The following is an 11,743-nucleotide window of genomic DNA, read 5'->3' as shown; positions in this document are numbered from 1 at the left end:
TGGGATGGTCCACATCTTCTGTTTTCTGTGTTTTCTGGACAGGTCATCCTAATCAGAAGTGACTTTAAAACACCTTTTATCTTTAAACACAAACAGCAGTGAAACATGAGTCACACAGAGCTGAACATAAAAAAAAACTGAAACAAGAAAAGACAAAAGAAAAGAAAAGAAGTAGAAAAGAAACAAGAAAAGAGTCCGTGAGAAAGAAAGGAAAGGAAACAGTTTAGAAGTAACTGAACAAGTACTTAGAATGTACAAGAAAGTACATCTGGAAGTAACTGGGAAAGTATGTAAGTAAAAGTATAAAGAAAGAAAGGATGTTAGTAAATACATGAGTAACAGAAAGTATCAACATTAAAACAGTAAAAGAAGAAGAAAGTGTTTATTTAAATAACTGGGATGGCATCGACATAAGTATATAAATGAGTATATAAGTAAAAAAGGAACTTAATAAGTACAACAAGTAAATCAGTACATGAGAAAGTGTAGTCCAATTTGGACTGGATCTGGAATATGGTTTTAAATGGTTTTATTTAATGGCTTCGACATTAAAAACGGTTCTAAAAGGGGTTTTTGGTTGTTTCCAGTGTTTTTAAAAAAAATTCTGACAGCCATTGATGGTGGAGTACGAAGACTAGAGTATGTGTGAAAGTACCACATTTGGACTGGTTCTGGAATATGGTTTGAAATGGTTTTATTTTACCCACGGAGGCATTAGGAAGGGTTGTATATATGTTTAGGTATGTGTGTACATATAAATGTGTGTATGTGTGTGTGTGTGTGTGTGTGTGTGAATTTATGCATATTTGTATCTACACTATATTTCCAAAAGTCTTGTCTCCTCCATCCCAATCCTCAGACTCAGCTGTTCCAGTCCCTTCCATGTCCACAGGTGTATTAAATCCAGCCCTAGGCATGCAGACTGCTTTTACAAACATTTGGGACAGAATGGGTCTCTCTCAGGAGCTCAGTGAATTCCAGCGTAGAACTGTGATAGGATGCCACCTGTGCAACAAACCCAGTGGTGAACTTTCCTGGCTCCTAAATATTCCACAGTCAGCTGTCAGCTGGATTAGAAGAAAGTGGAAGTGTTTGGGAACGACGGCGACTCAGCCACGCAGTGGTAGGCCACGGAAACTGACGGAGCGGGGTCAGCGGATGCTGAGGTGCAGAGTGTGAAGAGGTGGACGACTGTCTGCAGAGTCAATGGTACAGACCTCCAAACTTCATGTGTCCTTCAGATTAGCTCCAGAACAGTGCGCACAGAGCTTCATGGAATGGGTTTCCGTGGCCGAGCGGCCGCATCCGAGCCATACATCAGCAAGTGCAATGCACAGCGGTGGATGCAGTGGTGTAAAGCACGCCGCCACTGGACTGTAGAGCAGGGGAGGAGCCTTCTCTGGACTGACCAATCACACTTCTCCATCTGGCGATCTGACGGACGGGTCTGGGTTTGGCGGTCTCCAGGAGAACGATACTTGTGGGAGCGCATTGTGCCGAGTGTAAAGTTTGGTGGAGGGGGGGTTATGGTGTGGGGTTGTTTTTCAGGAGCTGGGCTGGGCCCCTTAGTTCCAGTGAAAGGAACTGGGAATGCTTCAGCAGAACAAGACATTTGGGACAATTCCACGCTCCAACTTTGTGGGAACAGTTTGGAGCCGGCCCTTCCTCTTCCAACATGACTGTGCACCAGTGCACAAAGCAAGGTCCATTTGGACATGGAGGACAGAGTCTGGTGTGGATGAACTGGACTGGCCTGCACACAGTCCTGACCTCAACCCCATAGAACACCTTTGGATGAATTAGAGCGCAGACTGAGAGCCAGGCCTTCTGTCCAACATCAGTGTGGGACCTCACAAATGCACTTCTGGAAGAATGGTCCAAAATTCCCATGAACACACTCCTAAACCTTGTGGACAGCCTTCCCAGAAGAGTTGAAGCTGTTAGAGCTGCAAAGGGTGGAGCCACGTCAGACTGAACCCATAGACTAGGAATGGGATGGACCTGACATTCATATGGGAGTCAAAGCAGGAGAGGGAATACTGTTGGATATAGAGTGTAGGTTTTTCTTTCTTTCTTTCTTTCTTTCTTTCTTTCTTTCTTTCTTTCTTTCTTTCTTTTCTTTCTTTCTTTCTTTCTTTCTTTCTTTCTTTCTCTCTGTTCATACCTCTGCTCTTCCATAGTTTGTCCTCCAGTCTGTGCCGTCAAACTGAAACACTGGCTCCTCCTCCTTCTTTTCCTCCTCTTCTTCATTCACTTCATCATCCTCAGTCTCTGTCCACAGTTCATGCACTTCTTCTTTCCTCCTGCAGGGGCAGGTTTGGGCTCATTTCAACTCTGTTGTAGTTCAGGCCTTTGTCCTCCAGGGGGCGGAACAGCACAGCCTTTAGTTCACTGTGGAACACATCATGTTCAACAGACACAGTGGTTTTCAAACACTGACCTGAATGTTCTTTCGTTCTTTCTTTCTTTCTTTCTTTCTGGAGGACTGTTCTGGTTTGACTGGTTCTGTCCCAGTGCTCCAGCTGCTTCAGTTCAGTAAATTACTGCATTTATTGAAATAAAGTGGCTTTAAATGTGGTCAAAGGGTTAAAGAGGAAACATTCATCTGTTCAACTTTCAATTCCATCATTTTCTGCCTTTAACTGTTTTTTTTTATTTCATTGTTTTAATTGTGTCTAATGGTTTTTATTGGTTTGACTGTGAATCCTGTCTCATCGATCATAGGTGCTGATGAATAATATTATTATTATTTTTAATTATTTTATTTTTCATTTAAGGAGCAGAACGTATTAGCTAAAGCTTCAGTTGCTGTGAATCATTTTAATGTTTTTGTTTTTTTTTTCATTTACTTTTTTCCCCGTTTATATCTTGTGAGATCAAACTTTTCTAACTTTTTTTTTTTTGGGAAGAATTCAGCTTTACTTTTTTTTTTTTTTTTTTTTAATTATTTTACATACAGTGGTGTTTTGTCTGATTTCTAATAACTATTGCATTTCTTTGAATAATTTGTTGTGCAATTTCAAAACAACTACATTGAACAATAACCTTAACCACACAAACTTTAACAAATAAAATATGAAATGGAATAAATGTGATGTTATAATTATAACAATAGTTATTTGTTTGGATCAACAAATGACATAATTGATAAATGAATAAAAATGAAAAAAATAATCAACAAACTGATCCAAATATTAGATAAAATGAACAAAATAAAAAATAAAATTTACCAAAATAAACAGAAGTGAATAAAATCATTAACATTTACATTAAAAGTAACATAAGAATCATTAAAATAAACTATTTATTTATTTATGTTTTTCAACAAAGCTGAATATTTTAACAGAGTCAGCGTCTGTTTTACATCAAACAAATTCTCAGAACAATTACGTACAAAATGTAAAAATAGAAACTTGGAAATTAACTATTTTTCATCTTTGTGATTAATGTTTTCGTTAATGACTCATGTATTTGTGTGTTTTTATTTTCATCATGTTCTGATCATAAAGAATCAAAATCCTTAATATCCTTTTTTTTTTTTTTTTTTTTTAAATAAGAGCTGACGTTGCATTAAATAAAAATAAACATTAACTTTCAGTCCTTTTGTTACAATGTTTTTGTTTTTGTTTTTTTAATTTTTTATCTTTTGCATCATTTTCATCTTTTACTGTTTAGAAAATAAACCTTTAATTCCAGTTAATTCCAGAGTAATTAACATAACTGCACCTTTAATTAAATAGATCATTTTCTAATGTTGGTTTTTATGATGATGATGATGATCATGTGTCAACGTCTCACATAAACCTACTTTTTTCTGTATTTTTTCTCCAAATCAGTGATTTTTCGTGACCATTAAAGTGGTTTCACTTTTATGAAAAAAACCCCAGCTGTGAGAAAACAAAGAACAAGAAGAACAAAACTAACTGTTTGGTTCAAACTTTACTTCCTGTTTACTTTATTTTACTTTTAAAAAAATTTGTCATAAAAAAAAAAAAAAACGTGAACAAAATCACCGGAAAACCTCAACAGTTTTTCCAAATGTCCTTCAGTTTTCCGATGCTCCCATGTCAGTGTCGAAGCGTCTGTTTTTCTAATAGACAGTGAATGCATCACAGCTGGAAACGTGTTGACTGAAGATGAACACACCTGAACACACCTGAGCACACCTGAACACACCACCCCAAAACTGTCCCATGGTTCCCTGCTTTCATCAGCATCACATGTCAAAGCTCAGATTAGCCTAGCTTAGCATGGGGACCAGAGGTGGATAACTACAGTCTACTCTCGTTATACCGCCAACTTCCGTTCACGGCCAAATTGGCGGTATAGTGAAAATGGCGTTACAACGGGTTGCGTCCATAATGTGCATGTCTTTACTATATGATGTCTATGCTGCCTCCGTTAACCCGTTCTAATTGCGTTTCTAAATAAATCTTGATTCTGTTATGTTGTAAGGCAGGGATCGGCAACCTTTAACACTCAAAGAGCCATTTCGACCCGGTTTCCACGGAAAAGACAACACTGGGAGCCGCACCTCGGAGGTGCCACGCCGCGACGCTGGCGGTATAACGGTCGGGAAATCAATAGTATAAGTGTTGTTTGTGCATGGAACTGGGCTGGCGGATGGTGATAAGCAGAAATGGCGGTATAACGGCGGGCGGTTTAACGAGAGTAGACTGTAGTATCTGATACAGTACTGTGTATATTTGTACATATGTTGCTTTAAAGCCTGTTTATTTTTGAACTTGACAGTATTTCCTCTTTAAACCAGTATTTTCTGAGGCTGATGCTGCAACGGATCGAATGGGTGGATGCTAATGTGCTAATACTGCTAGCTTAGTGCGCTACACCTGATTGGCATCTGTCTCTAATGCTGTACGTTGATGACGTGCTGTAGAAGTTCACCCCATGCTTGTCGGCTAATTGTCCATACGATGCTAACACAGCGTCGGACAGAACAAACATTTCATTTCACCGACCTCAGATTGAACGTCCGGATCCGATCTGCAGGTCTGGACTCATGGAGCCGACACGGAACCGACTCAGACCGAATCTGACACAATGATCTGCTTCGTTCACAAAAACAGAAGAAATAAAATATGGAAGCACATGTGTGTCGTCAGATATTGAACAGTTGTATTACGAAAGTTAGACGGAGTGGCTCAGTATGCTGTTGATTTTGCCTCGTCAAGATGTTTTATCATTTTTTTTTTAGATTGAATTTGAAACATGTATTTGAGAATATTGAATTAAAAAACTTTTTTTGAATAATTGAATTCAGAATATGAAACTGTGTGTAAAAATTCAACAATAAAAAAAAAAAAATTCAAATCACAAAGTACAACTATTCAAAAAAATTCAACTATAAAAAAATTCACATTATGAAATACAACTATTAAAAGAATTCAACTATAAATAAATTCAAATAACGAAATACAATTATTAAAAAAAATTCAACTACAAAAAATTGAAATTACAAAATACAACCTTTAAAAAAATCCACTATAAAAAATTCAAATGACAAAATACAACCATTCAAAAAAAAAATAAAAAAAAATTCAACTACAAAAAATTCTAATTACAAAATACAACCATTAAAAAATCAACTAGAAAAAATTCAAATGACAAAATATAACCATTCAAAAAAAAAAAAAAAATTGCAAAATACAACCATTCAATATCTGATGGCACACATTTGCTTCGATATCTCACACACACACACACACACACACACACACACAAATTAAAAAAAAAAAAAAAAAAAAAAAAAAAAAAAAAAATATATATATATATATATATATATATATATGCATATAATTTGACCAAAGTAAGTGAAAGGGAAGCAGAGGTTGTGTGCATTTAACCTGTTGATCCACTAATTCTATCAGTCCATGTCAATAACTGGTGTCAAATATAGTTCTTTATCTTTTCATGGTCATCAGATATGACCATATTTGGACATTCAGAGGCTCCATAGTTTCTGTGGAAACACTGTCATCTTCTCCAACATTGATTCCCCAGTCAAACCCATGGAGTTGGATCAATGCCAGTGGATGGACACACTGGGTCTATATATAAATTAAATCATAAATACAATGAACAAAAGTGAATAAAAAATGTATAAAATAATAAAATAATGTAAAAATATCAGTAAAAATGTACTAAAATGAAGTAAAAATATATAAAACAAAAAACAGGCAAAGTGGTCAATAACATGAGCAAAAATGAATAAAGAATCAAAATAAAAAGTAACATGAAGAAAATAAGTCAAAATGTGAATAAAATGAAAGAAAAAAGAATAAAATAGGCCAAAATTGATGGAACAAACAACCAAATAAAACATTGCTTCTCCAGTCAAACCCATGGATCAATGCCAGCGGATGGACACACTGGGGTGAAATATACTCATAATATATTTTACAGAAAAAGTCCCTTTTTCTTCAGGTTTTCTCTGTTTTTGATAAAATAACCTTTGAATTTACTCTGAGTTTGAATGAACATCTACGTGATCAGTGAATTAAATATAAAAAATACAGGATTTACACAGAAAAATGTCAAATACAGAAGATAATATTATAAATACTGATAAATTATTTACTAAAGCTTAAATGTAGTAGTCCTGGGTACAGTGGCCCAGAGGTGCAACAGCCCAAAACAATTATCCAGTATAAGAAAAAAAAGACGACAGCGCAAAAAATGATACATATAAGAAAAAAAAGAAAACAGGCCAAAGAATTATCCACGATAAGAAAAACAAGAACAGGCCAAAAAATTATCAACTATATATTTTTAAAAATAACTGTTTTTAGCGCACTGTCCTCCACTTCCAGTAGGTTACTTCATTAGCATTAGCCACATTAACTGAAGGCCTGAAAAATGTTCAGCGTGGATAATTTTTTGGGGCTGTTCTCTTTTTTTCTTATAGTGTATAATTTTTTTGGGCTGTTGCACCTCTGGGCCACCGCACCTGGGTCTTTAATGGTTAAAAAAATAAAACCATGAAATCTTATAGTTTCCATAAAAATTAGTTTAATGAAGAAGAAAACACATTTCAGGTCTAATAACTGAAAAACTGATAGAAACGTCATTTTAGCGTTTATTTATGATTGCATCTTAATTCATCATAAAATGGGGTGATTTTGGAATTGTCTTTTATTTTATAAAATTGCAGAAAAACGGGAAATCAAAGGTAATTTTTTTTTTTTGGGGGGTGGGGGGTGGGGGGGGGGGTGTCATAGAATGTGCTTATAATGGAAGTCTATGGTGGAAATCTGACCGTTCACACCAACGTGACTTTTCTGTTCAATCTGACTTTATACAAAAAGTACAAATCAGCTTTCACACTTATTAATCAGACCAATAATAATACAAGTCACATATTGAATTTTAATGTTTTTTTTTTCAAACTGGTTTATGATAAAAACTGGAATCTAAAGGTTTGGTTTTTCAATTGTGATTAATTCAATTTTGAAGTGAATTAAACAAGAAAAAAAAAACTTTGTGAAGAAAATGAAGAGAAAAAAGTTTGCAAAAATATTGATCTTTCATAATTTTATGGCAGTTTAAAATCCAAAATATAAATCTTGTAGTTCACAATCCCAGCATAATCGATAATAAAACACAACATTTCAGGACCAGGGACTGAAATTTATCCGTTAAAACGTCAGTATTTCAGCGTTTGGTGGAACTCGTCGGTTACTTCCGTCCTGCACATGCTCAGTCGGACTCCATCCTGAACATGCTCAGTCGGACTCCATCCTGCACATGCTCAGTTGGACCGTGGTCCAGCTGTTCTTCCGTAGACCGGTTCTGGTCGGTCCGATCCACCGCGAACCTGCCACCGACGCTACAGGAGCTAACGTCGCAGGTGTCAGGTACGCTAGCTGTTTTATTGCTAAAGTGAAGCTAATGTTGTTGCTAAGCTAAGCTAAGCTAATGCATCCTGAACATGTGACTGTGGAGGAAACGGGTAAAAACAGGTAAAAGAAAACTTTAAAAACTGAGTGTGAATGTGAACAGGGATACAAACACTCATCAGTACAAACAGCAGGGGGCGCTACTGAACACCCCCCCACCCGAAGAAAGGTCAAAGGTCACACCGACACGAGAACTCACACACCTGATAAAAACACAGTAACGTTGGGAGGGAGCAGCTGTCAATCATCCTGTCCAGTTCATTTCCTGTTTGGCGTTAGTTCGACGTCAGGCGTGGGCGGAGTCTCCGAAAAAAAAAAAAAAGAAAAAAACAGATGAAGGAATGAATGGATGAAAGCATGGATTCAAGAGGCTTTAACTAAGAATGAACTGATCATCTGTCCAATAAATGAATGAATGAATAAATGAATAAATAAATGAATGAGTTACAGATAAACGCATAAATTAAGGCGGAGCTGTTTTCTGTTGGACTCCGCTCAAACTACCTGAATCGTCCAATGGGATCACTCCGCTGATGTGGGCGGAGTCTCCGCTGACGTCCGTCATTGCTGCCAGAGGAAGTCCGATTCCTGCTCACCGTCTAAAGCCACGCCCACATCAGCCACGCCCACATCAGCCTCTGAGTCTCGGCAGCTTTTTTGAACGGTCGGAGTGGGAAACTGAAGATCGAACCTGAGTATTTTAATGACGACAAAACGACAAAGGACGGTCCGATAAAAACACCCAGAGGTTAAAGTCGCAATATTATGACCTTAAAGACGCCGTTCTATCTGCGTGAAACTACTACCGGACAAAATTAAAACAATTAAAAATGAATATCCATCAAATAAAAGCAGCTGTTGTGTTTGAGTCAGCTTCTCTTTATCTTATTCTTGCGATATTACAAGTTTTTTTTTCTTCTTTTCTTGTTTCGTTGGCTTTAATCAGATCCTCCAGATGTCACCTGTCAATCATATCACCTGTCAATCATGTCTCTAATACTTACCATAAAAAAACCTACTGATCGACGTCCTATGACAAATAAGACGAGATAAACCGAGCGTAAAAACTTTCCCACCGTGGCTGTTCAAAATGGCTGCCTTGTGCAGAAGGTCATGTGACCGGTCCAGAGAGCATCACCTCCTCTCATTGGTCAGTCTGCTGTGGAAGGGCCGGACTTTGGACAGGACTTTGTGGGGCGGGTCCGTCATCGTTGTCACGCATTTTGTGTTTGCGGGGAGGGGCGTTACCGGGGTGACGGTAGGCGGGGATGTGGCGGTGGTCGTCACTGTCACTGCCACTGTGTTCGTCGCCGTCGTCGTGGTCGCAGTTGTCGTCGTTGTCGTCATGGAGGCTGAAGGAGGCGGGTCCTTGCTGGTCGCTGTGGTGGCAGTGGGTTTGGCCAGAGTGGTCTGGATCTCGGCGCGTCTCGCCAGAGCCGTCCGTAACCGCTCTCTCATTTGGTCGATCTGTTCCTGCAGCTCCTCCAGCTCGCCAGGCCGGGGCGGAGCCACCTCCACAGGGGGTGTGGTCACAGCGGTAGAAGGAGGGGCTGCCGCGGCAGAGGTAGGAGTTACTTTAGCAGGGGGAGGGGCCGCTTTGGCAGGGGGAGGAGCCGAAGCCTTGGAGCGGAGAGAAGACGAGGAGGAGGAGGCGGCGGACGCCAGAATCAAGCTGGCGAAGGACGGCGCCGGACCTCCGTTCTCACAGAGTCTGCTCGCCTTTGGCCCCGCCTTCTGCTCCCCTTCGCCTTTGGTCCCGCCCACTTTAGCATCAGAGGCGGCGAGTCGGGCGAGCAGCCGGCGGGTGTTGAGTGTCTCCAGGTTAAAGTGGACACGTTTGAAGTCGCGGGCATCCTTGGTGGCAGCGAGTGCTTCGTCCTTCGCCGTCTCGTTGTTCCACTTGGCTGATGTCCCGGGAGGGGGCGGGGCAGGGGGTCCCGGGGGGGGCTGGGACTTCTGCAGGTTACAGCTGGACACAAAAACACAAACAGGAAGTAACGCAAAACATGAATGTCATAAAAACAGAAGGTGGGAGGAGCCTCATTCATCAGCAAAAATATTACAGTTACATGAATACTTGTGTTTTTTGTTATTTTGATGATTATTATCGTTATATTTTTAAAATCATTTTTATTAATTTCCTTCATTATTTTCTTCATTTTGTTTATTTAGTTTATTTTTTTAAAGCAGTTTTGTTCATTTCATTGATTATTCTCATCATTTTCTTTCTGTTTATTTTCTTAATTTTTTCCCCCTTTTGCTGATTTAAATGATTATTTTCCAAATGTTTAACATTTATTTTTTAATTAATTTTCTCTTCTGATCTGTGACTAAACTCTGGAGTGTTTTAAGGTCTTCTCGTGTTTTGAAGTGTTGATGACAGACCTTTTCTCTTTCTCCGCTTGCTTCTTCTTCACATCTTCATACGTCATGTTCAGAGCTCGATGGATTTTCTGCCAAAACGAACACATCACATCAGATCAAACTCAGTCCACCTTAAACCCAGTCCACCTTAAACCCAGTCCACCTTAAACCCAGTCCACCTTAAACCCAGTCCATCTTAAACCCAGTCCACCTTAAACCCAGTCTACCTTAAACCCAGTCCATCTGAAACCCAGTCCACCTTAAACCCAGTCCACCTTAAACCCAGTCCACCTTAAACCCACTGGGTTCTGAACGCTGTTGTACCTGCGACGTGTGCAGCCAGTATTTGAGGTTTTGTCGGCGGCGGATGTGCGGGAGGATGAACTTGAAGAAACCGTGTTCGCCGGCGAGCGTCAGTAAAGCCCCACTGACGCCGACGCCACAACAACACGAAGAGACCTGAGAAGTGACTGATCCCCATCTGAAGAGTCTGAAACACAAGGGGTGGTAAAGTGGTGGTAAAGGGGTGCTAAACCCCTGCTAAACCTGGTCGCTGTGACTCACCTCGGTGACGGCGAAACCTCGGTTTCCACATGGAACCACCTTGTACCACTTGTCGTGCAGCAGGTCCATGTATCCGTCCGACTTGTACCTGCTGATGAACTCGGAGATGTTGGAGGTCAGGGGGGAGTTCTGGGGGAGGCCGATACCATAACCTGGAGCAATAGAACCCACGCACAACATCAACCACCACCGGGACATGGAGTCAAGACCAAAACCAAGATCAAGGCCAAGACCGAGACCCATCCAAACCAAAACCGAGACCCATCCAGACCAAGACCAAGACCCATCCAAACCAAAACCGAGACCCATCCAGACCAAGACCGAGACCCATCCAAACCAAAACCGAGACCCATCCAGACCAAGACCGAGACCAGTCCAGACCAAGACCGAGACCGATCCAGACCAAGACTGAGACCGATCCAGACCAAGACCGAGACCGATCCAGACCAAGACCGAGACCGATCCAGACCAAGACTGAGACCGATCCAGACCAAGACCGAGACCGATCCAGACTAAGACTATTGTCCTTTTGAAGCAGACCTTGGCTTTAGGTTCTGTTGAAACCTTTATTGGACGATTAACGGAGTTTAACACTGACTGAAAAAAGAATAAAACAACTGGAAGAATGGGAACTAGAGCTGTTTGGTATCGGTATCGGTTACAAAAGCAGGAAGTTATCGGTTGTAAAAACACAGTTATGGTTCATTCCTAGTTTTAACCCGTCCGTTGCGTCTGGAGCTCAAACAGTCCGACATTAAACCATCGACAGACTCAGCTCTGATTGGTCAAGATGATGAAACTGGATGAAAAATGTTTCAGTGGAAACGGAACCATCGGGGACTGAAGAACCCCTGGAAACATCCAATAAACACTCAGTGAATGTCGGGAATTAAACCTCA

General features: G+C 40.0%; 1 protein-coding gene across 1 annotated transcript; it reads right to left on the bottom strand.

Moving 5' to 3' along the window:
- Positions 1-7,536: 7,536 nt before the first annotated feature.
- LOC115417673 (mucin-7-like) lies at positions 7,537-10,714 on the bottom strand. The gene is made up of 4 exons (XM_030131700.1): positions 10,605-10,714; positions 10,302-10,369; positions 8,421-9,885; positions 7,537-8,219 (listed from the first exon to the last, which is right to left on the bottom strand). The coding sequence occupies exons 2-3, from the start codon at positions 10,346-10,348 to the stop codon at positions 9,051-9,053; spliced, it is 882 nt and encodes a 293-aa protein (XP_029987560.1). The 5' UTR covers positions 10,349-10,369; positions 10,605-10,714; the 3' UTR covers positions 7,537-8,219; positions 8,421-9,050.
- Between the last annotated feature and the right edge of the window lie 1,029 nt (positions 10,715-11,743).

This window comes from Sphaeramia orbicularis, chromosome 4, assembly GCF_902148855.1.
Source record: "Sphaeramia orbicularis chromosome 4, fSphaOr1.1, whole genome shotgun sequence".
Taxonomy (NCBI): Eukaryota; Metazoa; Chordata; class Actinopteri; order Kurtiformes; family Apogonidae; genus Sphaeramia; species Sphaeramia orbicularis.
The sequence above is the reverse complement of the archived record's forward strand: the minus strand, read 5'-3'. Positions and strand labels throughout refer to the sequence as shown.